General features: G+C 40.4%; 1 protein-coding gene across 1 annotated transcript in view; it reads left to right on the forward strand.

The window, feature by feature from the left end:
• The window catches only part of ADAM10 (ADAM metallopeptidase domain 10), a 126,031-nt gene that overhangs the window by 71,292 nt on the left and 27,061 nt on the right, over positions 1 to 27,678 (forward strand). Inside the window, exons 5-8 of the mRNA XM_074966253.1 lie at positions 7,075 to 7,178; positions 10,791 to 10,940; positions 13,334 to 13,426; positions 15,677 to 15,860. Of these exons, the coding sequence (XP_074822354.1) occupies positions 7,075 to 7,178; positions 10,791 to 10,940; positions 13,334 to 13,426; positions 15,677 to 15,860 (531 nt within the window). The remainder of the gene's footprint in view (positions 1 to 7,074; positions 7,179 to 10,790; positions 10,941 to 13,333; positions 13,427 to 15,676; positions 15,861 to 27,678) is intronic.

Below are 27,678 nucleotides of genomic sequence, written 5' to 3' on the forward strand. Positions count from 1 at the left end.
TAATTACAACTTGCATTTCTGTGCCCCCTACTTTTGGTCACCATCTTGTAGATAAAAATATTTTTGAAGGTGTTATGGGAACCGAGTGTGAGTGGTTGATAGTTCAGAAAAAAACTACTCCTTTAATACAGGTTTAACATATAAATAGAAGTTTTAAAATTGTTAGTTTTTCTTAAATCACTTCTAGTGGGGAACCATGTGTCTAAATCCAGTGTACTTTTAATTATTTAACCATACATTGCTTAGTTGATAGCACTGTTTACTAACAAATAGAAAAAAAAGAAGAAAAAATCAAGAGTGACCTGGTTTCTTGCTCTCCAGACTGATATTATACTTAGTATTCTGACAGAGTAAAAAATGATTTCTCACTTAAAACATCCCTGGTTACTAATGTCATTAACACTTCATAGCTATTCTGCCTCCCAGTTACATGTAAAGTGTTATGGCTGTCACTAAATATTAAGTAAGGAGAGTAGGGATTTTAAAGGGATTATATGTAAGGATGTGTAAAAAGTTCCCCAGTGTGGCCTCTGTTTCAAATATCTAACACTTGTAGGAGAATAGGAAAAATAGTTTTATGGTTGTTCAATGTATTGCCTTGCAACTCTTTGGCCAGAAGATCATCCTATTTTACATCCAGTGCAGGCTTGGTAGAGAGGTCCAGATGCCCTTCTTGGGTTTACTGGAAAGTTGTGGTGCGGAAGGGGTGTCCAAACTTGGCCTTTTGAAGACACATGCTCCTCTGCTGGTCAGCTCTGCGAAAGCTGGAGCTAGGATCAAGGGCTATTTCAGGACAGCTGGAGAACCAGAAGGGAGCTATGCTTCCTACAGGAGTTTAAAAGCATCAGAGAAGCGCTGCCTAATCCATTGTGATTCAAGGAAGCATCATTACTTTAGCACTCACCATCACAGGCTATTCTGGCACCTCCTCCTCATCCCCCAAGTTCAGAGTAATGCCCACACTGAAATGAATGGGCAGTCCTTGCTGCCCTGCTGCTCCTTGCACAGCAGAAATGTAGTGCTACTGATTTTTTTTAAGTGGATATGAGTTCTGTTTGGAACTATATTACTCTGAATACTAGCATAGCCACAAATTCTAATAATTTATTGTTTTTGGAATGTACAGATATCTGTCAAAAGGATAATAATTAATCCAAACTTGTTTGGTGTCAATATTCCAATTGAACAATTAACAGCCAGCAGAAAAAGGTCCTAAAAAAGTTCTAGTCTCATCTCAGTAAATTTTCTCTAAAAAGTTGCCATCATGGGAAGGATCTTCATTTTGAGTAGCATTTGCTATAGTAAAACAGCTTGAAAAATTCCTGACTGCAAATGTGGTATCAGTTGTACCAGAATCTCAAGCCAGCTCCCTTGGTAGAGATGGTAGGCCCCATCAGCTAGTTAGTGTCTCGATACACTGATAATATGGCTTGGGTGTGTCTGTTGTGTTTTGATATCACTTAAAACCTCTTTAAGGTTGCTACTACACAAAGGGCCTCTTGTCCCCTAAAGCTTTTTGGAAAATGGGACTTCAAAACCCCATATTCAGATATGAGAAACCCTAGAAAAATACTCATTTAAGGGGTCTCTACAGATCTCTGAAAAGAATGCTACGGTTATAAGAAAAAACAAACCACAAACTTATAAGTCCATTTGAGATACAAGATGTTGGTATCATTCTTTTGGAAGTGGGAAATATCTGCCTAAACTGCAGGAAACAGACTATAGGAAATCCCTCAGTGCATTCTTAGCTTCTTAAACTGTGATCTTGTTTCCTGAAAAGGCAGCTCATTGTTGACAGATCCCACCAAACAGTATTTTCGTTATCGGTGCTGCTGAACAGGCCATATTGAAGGTCCTGTTGGACTGTAAGAACAAGAGTCCTAATTTAGATTTGTGGTGGCCAGTGAGTGGCTTTTTTTTTTTTTTTTTTTTTTTTTTTAAAGGAAGGGGTTTCTGTTGCCACCCTGAAGATTGTGTGGTGGTTGTGTATGTGAAATCTGCTGGTACACATGTACTGTTGGTTATCACTTTCTATTGGTCGTCACTCTTTAGCTCCCCAGAAATTCAAGTGTGAGGTTTATCTTGGAGCCAGGCAAGTTGGTCCAATAAAATCATCCTAAACTAGCATTAATTTTGGAAAAAATCCTGGTTAAGTCAGCAATTTAAAAAAATATTTGGTTTATTGCATGCCACAGCTTAGGTCTCAGCTAGCCGCTCTAAAAATATTAAAAAATACAGAACATAAGAGCACTTATGAGGAAGCTGACATGCCTAATTGGGGTAAAAAAGGTCTTGTGATGACATTGTCACTAGTTTAGGGAAAGCTGCCAAAATCCAGTAAAAAATAGCTGAAAAGATCCTGGCAAAAGCCAGTCACTGAACATTCATTATCAGTAAAATTAAAAAATAAGTTGGAGAATTTGACTCGTGTTGTCAGTCTTCTTGCAAACACGACCATTTATAGTAATCTTTATATTTAGGAACTGGGCCATAAATCAAATAGCTTATTTTTGAAAGTTTTCATTTTGATAGAGAAAAATTGTTTTAAAATCTCTCTATAAAACACATTTAAGAAATAGTTTTTATATAAAGTCTGTGTGCTACTACACTATTTCTCTCAGATAAGGAAAGCTTGTTAACCATATTCTTTAAAGTCCTAGACAATGGATTAACAGAAAAATCATGTGTATTGTAGAATCTTCTTAATTGTTTTGGGTCTACAGCAAAAGTAATATTATGTGGCTTTGTAAATTTCAGTGTGTTCTAGTGTTAAACCCTACAAGAAAAGTTAAGCACTCACCTCAAATCCTAAAATAGAAAATGAAATACTAGGGTTTTTCTGTTCAGTCTTTTCTATGACTGCCTACTACTTTTTTCTTCTGTGATTGTGGAAATGTGTGTAACATTGTTTCTGGGGTAGAAAAGGGTATGGGGAGGAATATATGGTGCATTTCAACTTGAATTATTGGTCTTCCTTTTTGTTTTTGTTGTTGCTTGAGAATGATCCAGCATCAGGACTGCTTGCTTTGTTCTTATTCTCACCCCACTCCCCCACCCATTCCTTCACTATCCCACCACCAGAAAATGAAATCCTCCAAAAGATGATTGATTTGTGTTTAAGGGCCTTTAAAAGAAACATACCTTATGATAACCTTTGCCAATATTAGATTTGCAACAAAAACTAACGTGTGACCTTCATTACATCATGTGACTAAAGCTGATTATGAACATAATTGGATTTAAGACACAGCTTATTTAAAGTTTCCCTGTAAATTCAATTCCCCTCCTTCACAAATATGCAACTGGCAGTATTAAACAGTAAAACATCAGACAGACTATTGCCCACGCTGGGTAGAAGTATAAATATTGTGCACTTGTCTAGTTCAAAGGTTTTCCCATAGAACGAAGTATTGCTGTTCTGAGTTGTGATATTTCATTGAAAAGAAGATATGAGTGTTCCAGACATTTCTTGTAATGCAGCCATATTTTCCAAAGACATATGGACAATAGATCCTACAATATTAACAGTGTATTAAACTAATGGACTCTTGTTTATCCATAAACAAGTGCTGTTTCTCAACCTAACTTTGAAAAGCAGTATTTCTTGAAACTTGCAGACTGCAAAGCTCACTCAGCTGTTCAATAGTGCAGTAATCTTCCTGCAAATATCTAACTCAGGAACACGTAAGCTATAAGAAGATCTAATTATTAAATATAATCAAAAGGTTATTTTTACATACATATATCAGTTTGAGATTTAATTTAAAACCACAATTTGTACTGAATATTGTATCTTTAAAACTAGAGTTCACTGTATGATATACTTCCATTTGACTCTAACATTCATCCCGACTTGATTCTTTGACATCAGGAATTGGGATTTGAAAGAGAAGGCTCCCATCATTTCCCTGGATAGGAAATTAAACCATTTCAGGGAAATGTACATTGAATTCATTTGACATTGGAATAGAATTTTAATGTAAGTTGATAGAAATGTATTTTTCTTTGAAAATGCAAATTTCAAAATAGTTTTAAAATGAAGTTGTTTTTGGCAAAAGTGATTATGTAAACTTCCCCTTACTCAACAGATATGCATGTCCCTTTCTGTTTTAATCACATCTGATTCTTTACTGAAAGTCATACTTTTATTCTGCCTTTCACCTAATTAGCAAAATGGTTAGCTAGCTGATACATTTAGAAATTTAGTGTTGAGTTTGTGAGGGACAAAAAGATCACAGCTTTGAATGCAGTTCTCGGGTTCTCTGCATTGTCATTTAGAAAGTGCTTTTTACTTCTAAACTGAGCAAATTTGAATTGGAAGTTGGAGAAAATCAATATGGAACACCATTATTTCAATTTTAGTAAATTTTTCACTTTAATTTCTTAAGTTAAATATACAATAAATGACAGTGGCTTGAATTTCTAAAAGGAAATCTGTAGCGGTAAGCTTAGACACTGCATTCTTGCCTACTGTGGAGTTAGCTGCTGTTTCAAGAAAATGTCATTGGTTCATGCTAATTGTCTAGACAATAGCATTCATTGTCCTAGAGGCAAGTCTGTCACTCTTCACTTCCTTTTTGTGCACAGGATATTCCCATTCTTGCATCTCCTTTTCCCATAAGGTTCCCATTTCTCTTCTCTATTCTTCCTATTTTAAAAGCCAACATTTTCCCTAAATAGTAAATACCACTATTTGTAGCTATGAAGTGGCCACTGCACATGTAGTGGGTGCCACCTACAGTTATACTGTACCATGTCCCTATTCTCATCTCAGGAAGCACATTTCTATTAGAACAGGAGAACACTACCATCTTGCATTTCAAATTGTTGAAACAAACTACTTTTGTTTAGTCAACATTGTGCAGGGTAAATGCTTTATTTGCTTTGTAGTATCAGTGATTTATGCTGCAGAAAACTAACTAGTTTTGTGGCATTGATCTGGATTCTGTACTCTAGGGGTATGGTGCAGTTAGAAATAGACTTTGAAGTTTATAACGGTTGTAGCTTAGTTTCCGTTAACTATCAGATTATAGTAATTCTAAATCTTGCTCTTCTCTCTGCTTCCCCACAAAGTTATTTTCATTTTTAAAAGCACGGTGTGGCCATGTCTACATTAGACTTTCAACAGAGTAGCTCTATTGGTTGTGTCCCCCAAGTGTGTGATCTCACACTGACTTAGTTAGCTCTTTTGGCAAAAGCTCCAAGTCTAGATGCAGTTGTAATAGTACAGTTTTGCCAATATCCGTTTTGCTCAGGGTGGGGGTGTAAAATAAGCTGTAACAGTAAAAGCATAGCTTTGCTGGTGTAAACTGCCTCCACACTAGGACCACTTTGCTAGTATAGTATACAGGTCTACTTATACTGACCAGTAAAGCACTCCTACACTCTGCCAAAACACTGACCAATAAGCTGTATTTACTGATACATCCAGTAAAACCAGAATGCCTCTGTAAGGTGGGAAACTGAGGCACAAGTCCACCCAATATAAGCTTAATCAGTTTTTTCCTTTGTAAATTTCAGACAAAATCATTGTCATTTAAAGTTTTTGATCATATATAACACAGTAAAATGGAACAGATGGGGTCCAAGTTACCGACTTCTGTTGTACCGGGAAGCTCTCCATTTCATGATGGTCATCTCAGTCTCTGGACTGGTGTTCTCCAATTTGAGCCCTTGTTTACTTGAGCTTTCATACATTCTGTTCTTCATCATAAAAAGCATCCTAAATTATTTGCTAACTTAACCTTTATTTTTCTTATTTGAGTTAGAAATTTATAGGGAAGAACATGCCCAAATGTCAGCATATTATTATATTTTCCAAACATGGGTTTTTGGAGATTTTTTGTTCGGTTTAGTAGCAATGCTCATAAATCATTGAAAATCCTACTGTTACAATTTGAAGTACTTATTCAGTCTAGGGCCAAGATGTTTAATTGTTCCCCAACAGCTCTGAAAGTCTTTTGAAATATTAAAGTACCATATGACTTGTAAGGTTCTTTTAATTTTGTTTGTAGATGGCAGCAAAGGTTATAAAATACAACCCGTGCAACTTGTAAATATTCTACAGACTATTCAACTTGGGACACTATAGCACAATCTTCAGGCAACGTGGTCCAGTTGCTGGAAAATGGGACAGGGAATTAAGACGTGAATTCTTTTCCCATTGCTGCCACAGACTTACTGTGCGACTGTGAACAGCTCACTAAATTTCTGCGCCGTAGCTTTTCCTTTGTAAAAAGAGAGACCCACCTGTAAAATTCTGATCATTACGTAAGAAAATGGTTCTACGTATGGCCTAGTTTATATAAAATATACACTTCCCATAAGAGCAAATATATATATTTGAACGTTTAACTTTAAGCTTACATTGAGTAGTCACTAGTGATTGTTTTGTTGTCATATTCATGTTTGTGAGACTTAAATTTGTGGGTTGATGAGAGAATAAAGTTGCTCCAGTATAGTAAGAAAGTTCACAAGTGAATGAAGGATTTTAAATTCTGGCACTTGTTACTTTACATTAACAGAATGCCTTGGGTAGAATTAAAAATGACCAATATTGTAAAACAAGTAATAAGATAATTTCCTCTTACCTACCAGGACCTAATTTCAAGGTCTTCCTTTCTTCAGCAAGAATTCATGACATCGTTAGAACCAAATTAATGTAAGGAATACTTCTTTAGTGGCCAATGATGTCATCAGCTCTTGCAGTAGAATCAAAATCCTAAACAGTCTGGTCAGATAAATGCTTCAGTTCACTTTTTTTTTTAAAGCTTACTTTTCAGTCTAAAACTATCCATGTTTTAGTATTTTTTAGTATTTTAAGTTTCACAATTCATTTTTGTGTGAAAGAAACTAAGAAAAATTAAGCTTGAAAAAATGCAGATATTCTGTTGCATACTCAAGTTGCAATCTCTGAAGATTAGAGATTTTTCCTTGAAGTATCAAGTGAGCAATATTGGACACTAACTGAAAATTAATCTGATACTTTCACATTTTATACATAAAAGTAAAATTTAAACAAATATTCAGAAGTTGAAAAATCAAAATAACCTAATTTTCCCAACATTTTAGAGTATCCTCATAAATATGGACCACAAGGAGGTTGTGCAGATCATTCCGTGTTTGAAAGAATGCAGAAGTACCAAATGACTGGTGTAGAGGAACCAACAACACAGGTATAGCACATGGTATAATGGATCCTATTGATAAAATGAAAATTAAATATTGGTATTGCTCCTCTGTATGTGCCCAGTATCCCTTCACTCTTTTCCTAGCCCACCTCACCTGCCCTCCACTCAAAGTTGCCCATACAATTTCAGAGGACTTCTCCAGCTTAACAAAAGTATCTGAAAAATCATTTTCCTGTCTTTAAATTGTTTATATTTTGAAAGCTATTTAAATGTATGTCCAAAAGTCTATATTCCTGAACACAGGCGTAGTATATATGCTGGTTGGTATGTTATGTTCATGTCAGTGAAGGTGCATATGTGCACAGGTACTTGGGTTTCAGTTGAGAATATGTTTTGTATACAGAACGGAGGTCTGGGTAGATGTTAACTCAAAGTTAGTTATTCTTACAGTATTATGGAGTGGCAGTAGCCACTCTATAATTAGGGTTGCAAATGAGTTCCTATTAGCAGTCAGACTTTGCTTCTACACTACCTAAAATCTGCAACCAGTCATGTCAGCCGTGGAACTGAAAAGTTAGTCACGCTGAAAAGCCTATTTGTTTGTTTTTGTCTGGCAACTAGCAATTCGGCTTTAACCCACTGAAGACTAACCAGCTTCCTAAGGTTTCTGGGGAGAGGGAAGAGTGGTTCATGAAGAGCAATCTGTTGGTTACAGGCACAGGGGACCCAAGAGTTTCTTATGTCTGCAAGTAGCTCATTTTGTTACATGTACATTCTTTGTACTATATCCATCACTATGGAATTTGAACACCTTCCAGAGGCAAATTAAGGAACGTGGGTGGAATGAGCCTCAGAATTACTGCAGCAGGCAATGAAAGTTTGAATGGAAAGGCACTTAAAATTTACCCAATGTGAAGCCCTACTTTTTTGGTTCTCCTCGGATGCACAGGAGTTTAGGTGTTCCTTATGAGAACCTTGGGAGATCCATAGGAAGGAGGGAAGAATTGCCCCTCTGTGCTGTCCTTTGTAATCTTCTTAGTCTCCTAATTTCTCCCCTCACTGCCTACATATTTTGAAATGTGCGCAGAGGAGGGGATCCCCTCCTAGCAACCTTAATATCTTCAGCAAAGGCAAAATACTCTTTATTGGATATTAGGAGATGCACAGATGAGGACTTCCACTCCTGCAGACCTTAGGAAGAAAATCATTCCAAGTCCTTTGCTCTGCCAAGTTCCATATTAGTTCTGAAAGACTAATGAAATGGTTATGAAACTATTAAGGTTGCAGATACATATCTGAGTGTTACTTTTCAAGAACCTGTTAGCTTAAAAAAAGGCTAAAAATTAGATAAGGTTGTACTCCTTAAACACAACATTGCCTTCTTTAAAAGTAACCTTCACTCCACCCTCAGTAAAAACAGCACAGAGCAAACTGATCGCTGAATACCATAATCTCCATAAAACTGCATGTTCATATAATGTTAAAAACCATTATTGTAATCTCATTCTTTCTTCCATTGGACTATGCCTTAGTTTAGACAATAGTTTGTGTCTCATTTTAATAAGCACTAAAATTTTCCTTTAATATATCCACCCTATATGTTAATATATTTTTGGAACTTTCAGTGAGGAAATCCTGCAAATACAGCTAATTACACGTGAAATATTCTCTTTTCTTCATTCCCTACATATTCTGGAAAGGGAAAGGGCCACAAAGCAAATTGCATCCATTTTCTGACCTTGAAGGGTAAAACCTGGTTCAGATGCTAATGGTTTAAATTAATTTTACTTTCAACAGACCTGCTCAGATGGGATTTGCAAAGTGCTTTAGTGTTTTAGGAGCCAAAGTCTTACTGAAAATCAGTGAGAATTGTGTTAAGTCACTAAGATGCTGTTGAAAATTGCACCCACAGTCCCTTATGCTACAGTACTTGCAACTTTATTTTAATTATCTTGATTAATAAGTCAACTTGCTAAATTGAGTCTTTCAAAGCTGGCGGTATCCATCTAAGATCCTACCGAATAATCTCTTACATTATGGATTTGCTCCAAGTCCTTGTCTCTAGCTAAAAATGATCTTTTCAGTGTTAGGAATGTCCTGATCCCTAGTGTGGACGGTTTCGACTGTCATGACTATTTTCAGAGCTGTCCAATAGATTTACCTTCAGCGGTTAGATGATACTCTGCTGACAAAAGCACTGGTAGCCAAAACCCTATTTACACTGTGGCTCAAGAAATTGCTAACACTGGTGCAATTGAGCCAGTGCAGATGGATCCAGTGTTGGGAGCAGCAGGACTTTTCCCCCAAAACTGCCATGTGTAGACGTGACCTACCAGAGGATGATGAGGCATAAATAGGGCCCTACCAAATTCATGGCCCATTTTGGTCAAATTCATGGTGGTAAAATTTTAAAAATCTAACTTTCATGATTTTCAACTATTTTAAATCTGAAATTTCACAGTGTTGTAATTATAGGGGTCCTGACCCAAAAAGGAGTTGTCAGGGGAGGTCGCAATGTTATTGTAGGGGGGATTGCATTACTCCTATCCTTACTACTTTGTCACCGCTGAAGGCAGCGCTGCCTTTGGAGCTGAAGAGCGGCGACTGCTTGCTGGGAGCCCAGCTCTGAAGGCAGAGCTGCCTTGAGCAGCAATGGAGAAGTAAGGATGGCATGGTATGGGACAGAGCTGGGCACCAGGGTATTGTACGGTATGGTATTGCCCACCCTTGCTTCTGAGCTGCTGGCAGGGCACTGCCTTTGGAGCTGGGCCATCGGCCAACAGCTGCCGCTTGCAGGCCACACAGCTCCAACGGCAGTGCAGAAATAAGGTGGCAATACCGCAACACCCGTAAAATAACCTTGCAAGCCCACCCCTCACTCCCTTTTGGTCAGGACCCCCAATTTGAGAAACACTGGTCACCCCTATGAAATTTGTAAAGTATACGGTAAAAGCACATAAAAGACTAGATTTAACGGCAGGGGAGACCAGAATTCACAGTCCGTGACACATTTTTCACGGCGGTGAATTTGGTAGGGCCCTAGCTATAAAGCAGTGAATGCCGCTAAGGCAAATGTGTTAGCTATCAGTGCTCTGAATGGCAGAAATAGTGGATGCGTTATTCTGGCTGTTGTTTGGCAATACTTCATTCCACATTCAAGCATTGGAGTGTTTCAGCTTGTTCAGGTTAATGACTGTTAGAGTAGTAATGATCTGAAGTAACAACCTTTTTGTTGTGGTGAGGAAGCACTTCTAGAATTGATTTTTATATCTACAAATTGGATTTGTGTTTGTTTCTTCACCATTGCAAAGAGCTACATATTTTTAGAGTTTTCTGTTATGGTTTTGTAGGTTTTAGAGGCACAGAATTCCTGTGATATGATGGTACCAAAACTTCTCTGTTCTTGTTGGCTATATTCTAAATTGCAGGGCTAAACTCAGAGGAGTTATGACTGAAGTGGATGACCTACTTGAAGACTAGCCTAGTTCAAGATTTAAAAAACTTTCCTATAATAAATAGGATAATAGAGGTCTTCATGTGTGTTCTTCTCTTAAGAATACTGCACTCATGTAAAAAGCATTAGTGTTTTTAAATATGATTTAATTTAAAAGAATATGTACAAAATTAATGCTTCATTGCTTTCTTATATATGTATAGAAACTCTACAAAGAATATAACATCAATGGTCCAGAGCTTTTAAGAAAAAAACGTGCAGCTCAAGCTGAAAAAAATACTTGTCAGCTCTACATTCAGACTGATCATCTGTTCTATAAGCATTATGGAACAAGAGAAGCTGTGATTGCACAGGTATTTGTAAGCTTTTAGTCACTATTCCAAGAGTCTGTTCTTTTTCTCTTTAAGAGGGAATAGTCTAGACAAATGAATGCATTTTTATCATGGTGCTTTTCATGTTTAGGTCTGTTTAAACTTTTTCGTCTGCTACTGCTATCCTGGCACTATTAAGGCAGCTTTCTCATTGACCCACCACAAGGGTACCACGTGCCCAATGTTCAGAGGTGCTAGGCAGTTGGACCTCTCTTTAATGGGAGTTGTGGGTGTTTAGCACCTATGAAAATCAGGGAAAAGAGTTCCTTTTGGAAATGTCAGACTTGTATGAAAGTCTGAAAAAATGCTATGTTAGCATTTCAAGAGGAAAGCTACACAATGTAAGCTCTGAGCACTTTCAGTTAATGACAGTGGGTATGGCAGCAATGCAGCTGGGAGCATGCCTTCTAGGCTGCGTAGACCAATCATACTAGCTCTGCTTGAGCTAACATGCTGAAGCACTGTTGCCATAGCGGCACAGGCTGTGGCTTAGGCTAGCCACCCAAGCGCAAACCCAAGGAGTCAGGAGGACTTGGACTTGGGTGACTAGCCTGAGCCCCTCTGCCTGTTCCACAACGTCCACACTGCTATTTTAGTGTCTACCTGTGCTGTGATGCGTGTTCCCAGCTGCGGTATAGACGTTTCCAGTAAGACCAACTCCTGTAGAGACAAGTTCAGTAGATGGTCATTGAAGCAGTAGGGAGAAACTAAAAGTAGACAATCTTCACTTATTTCAATGAATTCCTAGCCAGGAAATTTACTTTCTTGGTTCCTCTTCTGTTTGCAAAAAAAATCTAGGTAACACGTGTTACTTCTTCTTGAAGTGTTCCGTAGCTTCACAGCCCATTTTTGCATCTAATTTAATGTAGATTATTAGTTCATTGGACTGTACAGCTACAATTCATAACCAATAACGTTTTCAGAAGTGCCCTAGTCCCATTTTCAAGAGCGAGTTAGATACTTAGGCACCTAATGGAAAGTCAATGGGAGTTAAGAACCTGTATCTCTTCTTTGAAAATGGGGCTTGGGCTCCTGAGGTCTACATCCCCAAAGGGACTTAAGCTTTGCAACACTTTTAAACTTTTAGGTTTCCAGCTGTCCAGTGGACAGCCCCAATTTAGGCAATGCATGGTGAGAGTTAAGTGCATAAGAATAGGATTCAGAAAAAGGCAACAAGCTGAACGGGGAGCAGCCTAAGCTAGCCAGTAGGAAATACTGAGGAAAGGGGTGGGGTTTAGGCCCTGCCACACAAAGGTAGTTAGGCACTTCCCTCCAACCCGGAGTTAGATGCCTATTTCAGTTCAGCATTCATACCTGTGAATTCTCTTGTGGAGTTGTGTACTGAGCTTTACAGTCAGTCTTTGGTCCAGGGAATATCTATTTATGTAAAGTGGAGCAGTTTCAACAGGAGAAATTGAGTTAGGACGCTCACCTGGAATGTGGGTAAGCTGCATTCAAACGCTTGCTCCAAAGCAGGCACAGTGGAGATTTGAAAATGGGTCTCTCCCATCCTAAGTGAGTGCCCCGACTATTGGACACACATCCACCCTTCCCATTCCCCCAAATTCCTGATCTGGTCATCCCCAGCTCTCTCTCTTCACAGATTAAGTGTGCTCTAAGCACACCTAATGGATTGGGCACCCCAGGTGAGATAGGCAGAGGAATGCTTAGTTTGAGAATCCCACAGGTGTTTAGGTGCAAGCTAGGGCGGGCATCAAGACTGAAGCAGTTTTGTGCAGGCCCACTGGCAGGAACTTGCATGGGAATTTAGGTGACCGCAATGTTAGGCGCCAGCTGAGTGGGGGTTTTGAGGATCTCATTGATCCCTAAGTATTGGACATAAGTCCACTTAAAGTGGCAATTAGGCACCTAAGTCCCTTTGTCATTTTAATCCTTAAGTCACTTAAGTGCTTTTGAAAACTTTATCCCGTATTCTTAAGAAGGCAAATGGTGGTTTTTCATATTTGCTTTCTAGTAAAAAATAGAATAATGTGCAATGACAATTTACAAAATAAAAACTTTTCCAGTGTCTTGTTCTTTAAAATAATGCAATCCTTTGAGGATACTTTTCACTGTACTTTGATGTTAGGGTGAATTGAATGGCTGTCACAAACACATATCTCATAATTATTTCCAGTTATTTGTATTGGGTAAGCAAAGTTAATTTAGCAATAGGGGATATCGAAGATTTTTATGGTCTGAACTATGTACACTGATTATTCATTAAGGGTACTTTATCACATAGTAGTGAAAGTTAATACTGCACGTTAATTTTCACGTGAAGATGCTTGCATTGAAGTTTTCTTGTGTAGTATAGTATGTAGAAAACATTTTTTGACTGTAAACACTTCAGCTTTTCTCTTTCTGTTTAATAGATATCCAGTCATGTTAAAGCAATTGACACAATTTACCAGTCAACAGATTTCACAGGAATCCGTAACATCAGTTTCATGGTGAAACGAATAAGAGTGAGTAATTCTGTTGCTGCAGTCATATCTGTTGAATGTGAGGAGTGTTTTGTTTAAAAGAATTATTGCCATTTAACTATCATTGCTGACTATGATACTTTCATATTAAAAACAGTCTGTTATAATTGTCCTCCTACCTAATTTCTTCAGTGCTCTTGCAATCTTAATATTCACATTGCCATGGCTTTCATTATGGCTTTGTGATGTTTCAGTTAAGTGTTTGATATAGCGGACTAATTTAAGGGACAGAGCTTCTCACATATTGGTTATCAGCAGTAATGGGACAGGAAATACAGTAGAAATATAGGAGTTTACTTGGGGGCTGTTAAAATATTAATTTTTTAAAACTGCTTATATTTGATGCTTTAGGCCAATGGTCACTGCAGAAATTTGCTTCCTAATTTTAAAGTTCAGCTTATCCTTAAAATGCTCCTTTCATTGGTGGGGAAAATGTAGTCAGTACATTGATATACAGAAACATCAATTAGTTGTAAAAGGTGACATGCAAAGAAGAAAACTTTTGTGCTTGTTCCCTTCTTGTTGCTTTGACATACAAAGAAGGCCTGAAATTCTAAGTGTGTGAGATAAGTGGTGGCCTTCAAAAATTAGAAATTTGAGTCTTTTAAACAGGGTTTGTTTATGTACAGGGAGGAGAGGATTAATTCCCTCCAGCTCAGGTGAAACTCTGTGACTCTTCTTATGCAAGAAGTTAGATTAAGTGATCTTGGTGGTCTCTTTTGGCCTTCAAATGAATTAATCTACCTTGGAAGGATATCTGACATTACAAGAGACCAACTAAAAGGGGGAGCAATTGAGAGGAAAGGATTGTAGTCTAGTGTTAAAGATTTTTTTTAATCTTTGTAACACCTATGTAACTAATATATAAACAGCTTGGGAGAAAGAATGTCTTTTTTTGGAAGAGTCAGCACTCCAGCCTCTTGGGTTAAGGCAGGGATCGGCAATCAGCATGTGGCCTGTCATGGTAAGCCCCTAGTAGGCTGGGCCAGTTTGTTTATCTGCAGTGTCCGGAGGTTCAGCCGATCACCGCTCCCACTGGCTGCAGTTCGCTGTTCCAGTCCAATGGGGGGGAAGGGCAGCCAGCACATTCCTCGGCCCGTGCCACTTCCCGCAGCCCCCATTGGCCTGGGACGGCGAACTGCTGCCAGTGAGAGCTGCGATTGGCCGAACCTGCGGACGCTACAGGTAAACAAACTGGCCCAGCCCGCCAGGGGCTTACACTGACAGGCAGCATGCCAAAGGTTGCCGATCCCTGGGTTAAGGTGTGAGTTAGCTCACAATACACCAGACCACTGAAAAGTTCCTCTGGGAAAAAATAGGAAAGATCAAACCAGACTGGATCACTTGATATGCCTGACTCTTAAAAATAAAAAGATAAAAGCAGAAAAAAAACTTCTATTAAAAGGCTGCCTTTATACATTATAAAAAAGCAAAAGACCAAAGTGCAATTTTTTAAAAAAACTTCCTTTTGCACATTGCTTTTAAGCCTCCAACTTTTAGACTTACACATGAAATTGTTCTGTGCATAATTGCATGTTTTGTTGTGTTCAGTTTAAAAAAAAATAAATCTCTAATCAGCTTCTGCCTTAGTGCATGTTTGTGCTGAGAAAAATATATTGGAGAGACTTCCACAGTACAATGAGCTGAATGGAATTTATGTATAGCCCATAAACCTTGCTCTTAGCTTTATGTTGAAGATTTAATCTGAGCATGCAGTTTTACTCTATCGGACACTTTTACAAATTTTTCTTGTTCTTAGCTGTATCTAAGCATTCTGACCTTCGTGTGCTATGAGGTAGTAGCATGTGCGATCAGTGTACCTTACAGGATGTAATACAATCTTTTTGTTCCAGGAACTTGCATTTAAAGTAGATACAGTAGTCAACTGGATAACCAGATGAAAGTCCAATTTCAGAAATGTAGAATTAAGGTTATAAATACACCCTTTTTTGAATTCTTGTGAATGAAGTTTGTCTTAAGGAAGCATTTGAAGTAAGAAGGAGGTTGTAATTTGCCACATAAATGCAGTTACGTTGTTTTATGAAACTAGTTCACTTTAGGGCTCAGGATTTTCCAGATAGTATGAATTGATATGTAGTATCTATAAATCTTTAGATATTGATGTAATTCTTTGACACCACAGTTGGTAATAGGAAGTTTTTCTTAGCAAGCTTGTATTAGCTAGACAAAAATGCAGTGTCTGATTCAGTATAAACTTGAATTTACTTTTAGATCAACACAACTGTTGATGAGAGAGACCCTTCCAATCCCTTCAGATTTCCTAATATTGGTGTGGAGAAGTTTTTGGAACTGAACTCTGAGCAGAATCATGACGACTATTGCTTGGCCTATGTATTTACTGACCGTGATTTTGATGATGGTGTCCTTGGTCTGGCATGGGTTGGAGCCCCTTCAGGTAATTAATCCATAACTAGAGTACTCTCCTACAGAAACCAAGTATTTTTAAGTAGGAGCAAGGAAGAAAAATATCAACTGTTGACTTTACTGAAATATTTGTAGGTCTGATTCTTCACAGTTTTTGATAATGTATGATTTGAAATTATGTAAACATCAGTACATCATGTGCCACTAACGATTTGAGTCACACAGATTCCCCTATTCATTGCTTTCCTTTATAACAGCACCTTAATTCTCTGGGCGAATAGTTGACGAGGTATGAGTGACCAGTGAAATGAAAGAGGTGTCAGAAGTGCTTCAAATAAATTATCACCAGGGCTTCTTGTATTCTACAACAGTCTACAGCCATAAAATTCACGCCTTGCCATAGATTTGTACTCCAAGATCTCTGGCTTCCAGCTCTTATGGATACAAATAACTTGGAAATCTGAACAGTAAACCAATGTAGTGATGTCTGCAGAGGTACTGAAACAATATCTCTGTACTTGCCCTTCCTAGATGATTTTTCTTTAAATTTCACTGAGACTCTGACCAATTTCATTCCAGCCATGTATCTTAATTTTCAGTTTCTAACTATTTCCTGATAGCATTTTATTATGTCATTTCATGTGGAGAAATTTAACAGAGCCTTTGTGATAACTTGCATTGAAGCTACGAAAATCTGCTATTCCAATAGTGTCTTATACCTACTCAAGTGTGACATAAGAGAAAATCTTTCTAGAGACTGACTTTGACCATTGGAGAAATACCATTTATCACCTCGCAAGGAAAATCTTTTCATCCATGTGGATAGACAACTATCTCCCTCTGCAGAAAAGAGCCAGTATTGTTAATGTAAAACAGCAGTTGAATAATATTGGAGCTCAACATATGTCTAATGGATGGAGAAAACTAGTTGCAACATTCTTTCAATCTAAGGGTATGTCTGCACTATAAAATTAGGTTGGTTTTTATAGAAGTAGATATTTAGAAATCAGTTTTATACAGTCGATTGTGTATGTCCCCACTAAGCACATTAAGTTGGCGGAGTGCGTCCTAACAACCATGGCTAGCATCGACTCACGGAGCGGTGCACTGTGGGAAGCTATCCCACAGTTCCCGCAGTCTCCGCTGCCCTTTGGAATTCTGGGTTAAGCTCCCAATACCATTATCGCGGGTGGTTTTGAGTACATGTCGTCAGTCTCCCCTCCTTCCCTCCCTCCGGGAAAGCAACTGGAGATAATCATTTCACCCTTTTTTTTTCCTGGGTTACTCGTGCAGACGCCATAGCATGGCAAGCATGGGGCCCACTCAACTCACCACTGCTGTTGCAAGCATTGTAAACACCTCCCGCATTATACTGCAGTACGTGCAGAACCTGGCTAAGAGACAGCAGCACGAGGACAATTGTGAGGAGGACATGGACACAGACATTCCTGAAAGCACGGGATGTGGCAATTGGGACATCATGGTGGCAGTGGGGCTCGTTGATATAGTGGAATGCTGATTCTGGGCCCGGAAAACAAGCACAGACTGGTGGCACTGCATAGTTTTGCAGGTAAGGGATGATTCCCAGTGGCTGCGAAACTTTCGCATGCATAAGGCCACTTTCCTGGAACTCTGTGAGTTGCTTTCCCCTGCCCTGAAGCACAGGAATACCAAGATGAGAGCTGCCCTGACAGTTGAGAAGCAAGTGGCAATAGCCCTGTGGAAGCTTGCAACGCCCGACAGCTACCGGTTGGTCGGGAATCAATTTGGAGTGGGCAAATTTACTGTGGGGACTGCTGTGATTCAAGTAGCCAATGCAGTCACTGACGTTCTGCTATCCAGGATAGTGACTCTGGGAAATGTGTAGGTCGTAGTGGATGGCTTTGCTGCAATGGGTTTCCCTAACTGTGGTGGGGTGATAGACGGAATGCATATCCCTATCTTGGCACTGGACCATCTTGCCAACCAGTACATAAATCGCAAGGGGTACTTCTCAGTGGTGCTGCAAGCACTGGTGGATCACAAGGGACGTTTCACCAACATCAACGTGGGATGGCCAGGAAAGGTGCCTGACATTCTCATCTTTAGGAACTCCTGGCTGTTTGAACAGCTGCAAGAAGGGACTTACTTCCCAGACCAGAAAATTACTGTTGGGGATGTTGAAATGCCAATAGTTTTCCTTGGAGACCCAGCCTACCCCTTGCTCCCCTGGCTCATGAAGCCATACACATGCAGCCTGGACAGTAGTAAGGAGTTCAACTATAGGCTGAGCAAGTGCAGAATGCTGGTAGAATGTGCCTTTGGACGTTTAAGAGCTCGCTGGTGCTGTTTGCTGACTGGGTTAGACCTCAGCGCAACCAATATTCCCATTGTTATTACTGCTTGCTGTATGCTCCATAATATCTGTGAGAGTTAGGGGGAGACATTTATGGCGGGGTGGGAGGTTGAGGCAAATCATCTAGCTGCCAGTTTTGAACAGCCAGACACCAGGGCAATTAGAAGAGTACAGGCAGGCACGCTGCGCATCAGAGGGGCTTTGAAAACGAGTTTCATGACTGGCCAGGCTACAGTGTGACAGTTGTGTGTGTTTCTCCTTGATGCAAACCTGCCCCCTTTGTTGATTTTAATTCCCTGTAAGCCAACCACCCTCCCCCCTTTGATCACAGCTGGCAAAGGAAATAAAGTCACTATTGTTTTGAAACCATGCATTCTTTCTTTATGAATTAAGAAAAAAAAAAGAAAGAGAGAGAGAAATGATAAGGTAGCCTGGGTTCGGAGGGGAGGATCAGGGCACACTGCTGATTTGTAGCCACACTACAAATCAACACTGTTTGAATGACAGCCTTCTGTTGCTTGGGCCATCCTCTGGAGTGGAGTGGCTCCCCGTGTTCTTAGGCGTCTGGATGAGGAGGATATGGAATTTGGAGAGGAGGGCAGGCAGTTGTACAGTGGGTGCAGCAGCGGTCTGTGCTCTTGTTGGCTTTCCTGCAACTCCACCAGACGCCTGAGCATATCCGTTTGCTTCCCCATTAGCCTCAGCATTGCATCCTGCCTCTTCTCATCATGCTCACTTAATGCTTTCCTGGACTCTGCCACTGAATGCCTCCATGCATTCAGCTGTGCCCTATCAGTGCGGGAGAACTGCATGAGCTTGGAAAACATGTCATCGCGAGTGCTTTTTTTTTGCCTTCTAATCTGTGATGGAGATGATAGGGAGAGCATAGAAACATTTGCACCTGCAGGGGGATAAAAAGGGGGAGTAAAATATAAGATGATACATTTCTGAGAACAAAAGAGACTCTTTCACAGTGAATCAAGCAATTCACAGCAGACAGCACATGTGCTTTAGGTTCAAGGTCGCATTTTGCCTTTTATATTGAGCGCCTGCCGGTATGGTGACACATCACAAACGGCTGGCCAACAGCATTCGTTTCCAGGCAGCCATGGTAAGCCAAAGGGTATGCAGGTTTGGCTTTTAACGCCTTCATAACATGTGGGAATGTTTTCAAACTGGAGCACCCTCCTTTCCCATAGCAAGCAATGCTGGTTGGGTTTGCCATTTAAAAGGAAAGACTGCGGTTTTCGGGTGGAGATGCAGCACGCACCTCCCCCCACCCCTCCACGTGGCTATTTGGGATGATCGCTTCGCCCCTCCTGCCGCCGGGTGGCTATGGGATGATCCCTTTCAGCCAAGCGCAAACAGCCCAGCATGAACAGTGTCCTTTTATTGTTCCCTTACAAAAATTCCACTGTTTCAACCGGGTGACCATGAATGATATCACTCTCCTGAGGCTAACACAGAAAGATAAAGACCGAATGTTGCTTGAATGCGACCAAAACCCAGGACCATTCGCTGCCATGCTTTGTGCTGTAGTGATTCCATACTACTTGCTACTAGCTTGGCGTTGTAAAGTGTCCTACTGTGGAGGAAGAAATAAGGCAGCCTTTCCCAGAAACCTTCTGCAAAGGCTTTCAGAGTATCTCCAGGAGAGCTTCATGGAGATGTCTCTGGGGGATTCCCGCTCCATCCCCAGACATGTTAACAGACTTTTCCAGTAGCTGTACTGGCCGCGAATGTATCCCAAGTCTTCAGGGCAAATCAAACATTAAACACTATTGGTTTTAAACCCTGTACTGTAATTACAAATGTGCACTCACCAGAGGTGCCTTCTCTGCCTTCAGGGATGGGGATCCTGCCTTGGGAGGGTATTGGCTCCAAGGTGATGAAAAGGTCCTGGCTGCCGGGGAGAATGGATTCACCACTTGCCTGCTACACATTCTGCTTCTCTTCCTCATCCACCAAATCCTCCTCCGTGTTGATTGAGACTCTATTCTCCCCCCTCCCACACACCCCTTGCAGGTGTCCACAGGCAGTGGTGGGGTAGCGGTAGGGTCCCCCCCCCCAGAATGCCATGCAGCTGATCATAGAAGCAGCATGTATGGGGCTCTGACGCAGAGTGACAGTTTGCCTCCTTTGCCTTTGGTAGGTTTGCCTGAGCGCCTTGACTTTCACACGATTCTGCTGTGTGTCCCTGTTGTAGCCTCTGTCCATCATGCCCTGTGCGATTTTGCCATAAATATTAGCATTTCTTCTTTTTGATCGGAGTTCTGCCTGCACAGATTCTTCTCCCCATACAGCAATCAGATCCAGTGTCCCCCGGTTGCTCCATGCTGGGGCTCGTTTGCAATTCTGGGGGGACTGCATGGTCACCTGTGCTGCTGAGCTCACCACACTGACCAAACAGGAATTGAAATTCAAAAGTTCCCAGGGCTTTTCCTGTGTACCTGGCTAGTGCATTGGAGTTGAAAGTGCTGTCCAGAGCGGTCACATTGGAGCACTCTGGGATAGCTCCCGGAGGCCAATAACGTCGATTTGCGTCCGCACTACCCCAAATTCAACCCAGCAAGGTTGATTTTAGCACTGCTCCCCTCGCCAGGGAGGAGTACAGAAGTCTATTTTAAGAGCCCTTTAGGTCGACGGAACAGAGTTGCTGGTGTAGATGCATTTATTATAAAATTGACCTAATGCAGCTAAATTCGACCTAATCCTGTCGTGTAGACCAGGGCTAGGTGATAATACCTTACTTAATTCTAGAGTATCTGAATGCTAAATGGATGACCTACCATACTTTCCTGTTCTCTGATCCATTTTGTGACCAGAAAGTGTATTCTTGGTCATGCTTGGTTTGTCTTCTAATATACTCAAATGCTTTTTCCTTAGACAAGTCTGACACAAAGACTGACTCTTCATACTTCTGACAATACACTGATGCAGTGCTATCTTTTTAGTGTCTTCTTGGACCACACCCTTTACTTCCTAGTTCTTACAACTTTTTTGGTCAATCAGTTAATCTCTGAAATATTTACATGAACATGATATTTTTATATTAGAAACAGATTCTAACTTCAATCTGAATAAACAGACTACAGTTCAGAGAAGTTATTTAGAACATAGATTTCTTTTCAAGGCTTAGGGTTATTGGAGAAACAAACCTGTATAGAAGTAGGTAGAAGTTGAGGAAGAGGAATGGGTGAAGTCACTTGTAATTGAGAACAGGGACATGACTAGTAAGTGGAATCAGATTGGAAGTTGAAGCAGAGAAGTGGATGAAATTTAGAATTTGATTTGCTAGAAACTTCTGAATATGAGCAAGGCATGTGAATTAGTTAATCTTGTTCGGTATCCAGCATTGAATTCAATAGGTGGCTGTTCATTGTTCTCACTGTAGGATATGTGAAAGCTTGCTGATCACTAATGAAAGACTTGCAGAGTATTTGGCCTTGTTATCTTTCACTGCAGCTTGTGGTATTTGGCAGCAGTGTCCTCTATTTCAAGGAAAATAGTAGATGTTTGTGTTAAATGGTGACCTACATGGCCTGGAGTTAGGATTGTAGGTTCAACTTCATTTTCAGGAACATTAAAAATTGGAAATATTAAGCATATTAGTTTAAAACAATTGTTCTTGAGTTGCCAAAAAAACCCAACAGCTGCTGCTTTGGCTGCCGCATATTGCTTATTTGTATAATTGATCCTTTAGGAAATGCGATGTTTGGAACACACTGGATACATTAGTTTTACAAGATGAATAGTTTGGAACTGATCAGCCTATGTGGCACCTTTTTATTTTTGGATGTCTTATCAGTGTTGTATGTTACATGCCCAGCCCGAGAATTAAGATTTCTAACCTGGCTTTCCCAATATTGTGTCTATGCTTTGAGTAAATGTAAATTTTTATAGACTTATTATGTCTCATTAAAAATTCCAGCTGTGCAAATCTAGACTTGTTAGTGTCCATGGTTCCACAAGAGCTTATTAATTACATCATGTCTAAAATACACAAAATAAAAGTTAACTGTAGTTATGACAGGCATTGTTTTTTGCATTCCCACAACTAAAAAAGTTCTCGTTATTTAAAAATTCACAAGCATCTGACCAAGCTATTATTGTTAAGATTTCCTAAATAGTTTAAAAGTTGACAAGTCCTGGCCATGTAAATATCAGAAACAAAACAATTATTAAAACAGTTAGTTTTTGTTTAATGAGACATACAGGAGTATATAGTCATCAGATGTTTCTGTTTAATGGGTGTTATAGTACAGAGTGAGCATCATTAAAACACCTGAAATATGCCATTTCTATTGATTTTTATTAAGTTGAGTGAAATCTCAATATACATGTTTAATAGGTCAGGTGTGTCTATCAAATGTTAAAAAAAAAAAAAAAACTGGATAGCTTTGCTGGGTTCTTGACTATTGAATAAAAGGTAACCCAATATCTGTGTATCTATCTGTCTTCTGTCTCTTGCTGGGTACGTAGTTGGTATGTTAATTTTTCCATAACCACAACCTCTCCCCCCCCCCTTTTTTTTTTAAATAAACCATTCCTTTATGGTTGGACTGTTTCTTTTTCCCAATACTCTCCAAGGAGTGAACGGAACACCATGTATGCATAAAATCTCATTCTCCACCACAGTTTCTCTAACACGTATCCCCATTCAGGCTATCAATATCTTTTAGCCTGGTTGGTCTGAAGGGCCATTGAAACAGTATCTTCAAGAAATTATTGTGTTTCAGGCTGAGGTTACTGGTCCTCCTTTTTTTTTTTTTTTTTTTTTCCCCCCCTCCCCCTTCTCTCAGACTAAACCCCCTTTCTCTGGGGTAATTTGTCTATCCGCATCCTTTCCCCAGTGAGTCATATATGAATTTTTTTTTTGGTTAGGAAAGCTGTCTGCAAAGATTAATACAAATTAGTTATTTTTTTTGTTTCCTAATTGACCAGATACCATCGCTTCTATTTGTTAGCTGTCTGTATAAAACAGATTTTCTAGAAAGTTGAGAAACCTAATGCCTTACGTGAAAGTACTAGTGCCAGTTAAAATTAGTTGTGATCTCTAAACAAGTTAGAAAAGTTTCTTTACTGAGGGCATAGCTACACTGGAAACTTCAAAGCGCTGCCATGGCAGCGCTCCCACGGCAGCACTTTGAAGTGCGAGTGTGGTCACGTGCGAGGGGATTATCTCAGAGCGCTGGGAGCATGGCTCCCAGTACTCAGAGCCTGTCCACACTAGCGCTTTAAAGCGCTCAGACTTGTTGTGCTCAGGGGTGATTTTTCACCCCCCTGAGCCAGCAAGGTAGAGCGCTATAAAATGTAAGTGTAGACAAGCCCAAAATAGGCTGCCAACCACATGTATTCCATGGCTCTCCCAGTCTTTGAAGCTCTCTGGTTTGCAATTTCTTTTAAGATCTAGAATATTTGCAATGGGTGTGATTGGCGAGAGAAGAATTTCTCTAATTCTATCCCAAACCCATGGAGTAGCCTTTGCTAAAGGATGTGTGTAAACTTCTGGAGCGACCTAGAGACTTACAGTACCACAATTTTTCTGTTCAGTAAAGACCCAGTGTTTGGCTGGGCATCCCCACTCCACTCCTGCTTTGAGCTGGCCGGCTTGATACCATAAATCAGCAGTTCTCAAACTTTAGTAACCTGAGGATCCGTATTCTGATTTAAAATTTTTACTGTGGGCCCCCAGTCTACCCCTTCCCTCAAGGCTCCACCCCTGCCCCTCCTTTTCCCCGCCTCTTGCTGTCCCTTCCCCCAAGCAGCCCTGTCCCCCTTCCTCCCCATCCCTCCCAGCACCTCCTGCATGCTGGGGAGCAGGGGGAGGAGTTGGTCTGCAGGTCCCACGGACCCCCTGGAGTACCCTCGTGGACCCACGTTTGAGAAACTGCCATTTGGAGCAGCTAGTCTACCCAGTTCAATGGATCTGTACAAAGTATCTGCACTCACTCTTGGCCTTTTCTTATTCCATGTAAATTGTAACAGCATCCTCTGTATTCCTCCTAGGTTTGTATCTGGGCTAATCATAGAAAAATTTTGAGACAAGAAATATATCCTTAGCAGAATGTTTATTTTCATGGTGGCTGTTCTTCCCAATCAAGAAATTGTATACTTCCCCCGGAACTCCAAATCTTTTTTCATTTGCTGAAGTTGTGGTTAACATTTAAATGATAAAGCTTTTCTAGGTTGAGATTTGAATTCCCATGTATCTTACAGAATTTATTGCCCATTCGTACCCAAACATTTTGTGAAGGAGTGACTTTCAGGGTCTGACAAATTTATAGCTAGTATTTCAGATTTGGCATAATTTATTTTAAATCCAGACTTCCCCAAAATCCAGGATTATTTTAGCAAATAATTTTAGAGAATATTTGATTTAGATAAAAATGTTACATCTATATATGCTATTTTCTGATGTGGGTCCTACAAGTTTCATTCCTGTGATGGATTCATTGTCCTTTGAGCAAAAGGCTCTGTGGCCAGTCCAGAAAGTAGAAGAGACTTTAGACATCCTTGCCTACTCTCTGGGTAATTCAAGTAAAGGAGATTTAACTCCATCAATTCACACAGCTGCTTTTGGGCTGATGTCAAGAGCAGTTATTCATTTAAGGAACTGGGGGCCAAAGTCCATATCGGACAGGACTTGAAACAGAAAGTTCTACTCTATTCTTTCAAAGAGTTTCTCTGTGCATAGTGATAACAAAAGAAATGGCTCTGTTTCTGAACTGCAAGCTACTATTTTTCATCATTCAAAAATTTCCTGACCAATTTGAGCCCAGTTTCTCACCACAGGTTTCGATGGTATTTTTGTCTGAAAATAAATCTAGTGTAAATTATTTTGTATTCTACATATTTATAAAAACAAATATCCGACTACACCCTTGAGTTTCATAAACAATAAAATCACCACTCACCAGCTAAAAACTTAATACAAATGTTTTTAGGGTTGTGATCAAATTGAAGTAAATTCATTTAAAGCTATCCAATACCTAGATAATACTATCAATACCTACTTGTGTCTTAAGTATTGGGCGCATTTTCCCCCAGCCAAATGACTTTTCTGTTCTTTCACTATTGTGTCCCATCCTGCTGATGACAGTGTTGTGCAGTCATTTTCAGTAATGTCATGGAGACACATAGGCAGTGATAGAAATCCATAAAAAAAACAAATGTCACAGAGAAGGTCAGTCGGGAGCTTCTGCTCTTTTTGTCTCATAACACAAGAACAAGGAAGGAACATTCAGGGAATTAAAAGGTGATAAATTCAAAAGGAAATACTTTTTCACATAATGAGTAATTAGACTGTAGATCTCATTGCCACAGGAAGTCATTGAGGCAAAGAACAACAAGATTAAAAAAAAAAATTGGACATTTATGTGGATAACAAGAATGTCCAGTATTATAATCATCCCTTCCAAAATGTGTAAGCTTTATTAAACCCTGTCATGCTTCAGGCCTTCAGATAAAATCTAGCTATTAGATTAGGATGAGATCTAACGTGGGGGACACACTATCCCTTATAGTGGGATTCTTGTGCCTTCCTCTGAAGCATCTCATAAGGACCACTGACAGAAACAGGATATTGGACTAGATGGATCTCTGGTCTGATCGGTATGGCAATTCATGTCTGTTGTTCCTACCACTTAGATCTTCTGACTAGATTATGCAGATGAATTGGCCTTGCAGGGGGGCTCTCAGCACCCTTGTACGACACAGAGGGATCTGTATAGACCAACGTTGATCTCTGCCCAATCGAGATCATCTCCCCCAATGGAATTGACTGGATGGGCGGCTCCTTAATCTTCGTCTCTGCTCAAAGTCTAAAGTCTTCAGGGCATCCATTACTGATTTTCAGTACGCTGAGGATTGTGTCATCCTCGCGCACACTGAGAATGACCTTCAGTCCGTACTGGATTTTCTTGCACAAGCTTACTGAAGCCTAGGACTCTCACTCAATATTGAGAAGACTAAAGTGGTCTATCAACCTGCTTCAGGCCTTGAACGTGACCCACAACAAATCACCTTGAGTGTCAGACTCTGGAGACAGTTGAGCACGTTTGCTACCTCGGTAGCCAACTTTCTCAAAATGCAAAAATTGGCAGTGAGATCCAACACAGAATTCAGTGCACAAGTGCTTCCTTTGGGAAATTGCTTCGATGCGTTTTCACATACCATGACCTATGGCAGGCCGCCAAGATCCAGGTCTATAAGACAATTGTTGTTCCAACACTCCTGTTTGGACACACAACCTGGGTGACCTGTCAACAGCACCTCAAGAGTTGGGAGAGGTATCACCAGCGATGCCTCCAGAAGATCCTTTGCATCAAATGGTAAGATCACTGCACTAATGCCAGCATCCTCGCTGAAGCCAATGTCATTAGCATTGAAGCAATGATTCTCATGCACCAACTTCACTGGGCTGGACATTGTGTGCGGATGCCAGACTCTCACCTCCCAAAACAAGTCCTCTACTTTCACTCACCCCTGGTCAGAGATCCCGTGGTGGTCAGAGGAAACGCTACAAAGACACACTGTGAAAGCGTCTCTTAAGAAAATTGATGTGGACATCACAAGCTGGAAAGAGCAAGCAACCAACCAACCCCAATGGCGCCATATCCTCCATCAGGCACTGGCCTGCTTCGAGGAGAAGTGCCTTGTCCTCAAAGTTGAAAAGAGAGAGGAGGAAGGAAAAAGAAATAACTTTCTCCCAGCAGGCCATCATCCTGTCACAAAATGTATGTACCTACTCCAGGCAGATTTGCGGTTCCAGGATCCAGAGTCCAGGACCCATATGTAAATCCATGGTAGAGATCATCCTCAAATCAAAGGATTGCCAATCCATCGAGGGATCACCAATCCATCAATCGATCAGACCAGTGTTGGTGACTGTCCTAAGGAAGAGTCTAGGAAATTCAATACATGGATCTAATTGCCGTAATACTCCATGAAAGTGGCACAGAGGGTCTGTTTTGGCCCATTGGCTGGGGAAGCATGGCAGCATAGTGGGGCAGGGCTGATGGAATGTAGATTTCACAAGCACCACTCACAAGAACTTTATCTGCATCTATTACAGGGATCAGCAACCTTTGGCATGCAGCCCACCAGGGTAAGCCCCTTGGTGAGCCAGGCCGGTTTGTTTACCTTCCATGTCTGCAGGTTCGGCCGACTGCCACTCCAGGCCAATGGGTGCTACAGGAAGCAGCAGCCAGCACATCCCTCAGCTCATGCTGCTTCCCGCAGCACACATTGCCATGGGGTGGCAAACCACAGCCAGTGGGAGCCGTGATCGGCCGAACCTGTGGATGCGGCAGGTAAACAAACTGGCCCAGCCCACCAGGAAGCTTACCCTGGTGGGCCACATGCCAAAGGTTGCCGATCCCTGATCTATTAGATAGTTAGCATTCAGGTTTTATCTCATATCTGTACAGGATTTCTTAATCAATTAAGAATGCATTACATGGAATCCGGATGACTAACAGGTGTTGGATGTGCAGCTAAGGAATGTTTTGTT

This window comes from Natator depressus, chromosome 10 (assembly GCF_965152275.1).
Source record: "Natator depressus isolate rNatDep1 chromosome 10, rNatDep2.hap1, whole genome shotgun sequence".
Lineage (NCBI taxonomy): Eukaryota > Metazoa > Chordata > Testudines > Cheloniidae > Natator > Natator depressus.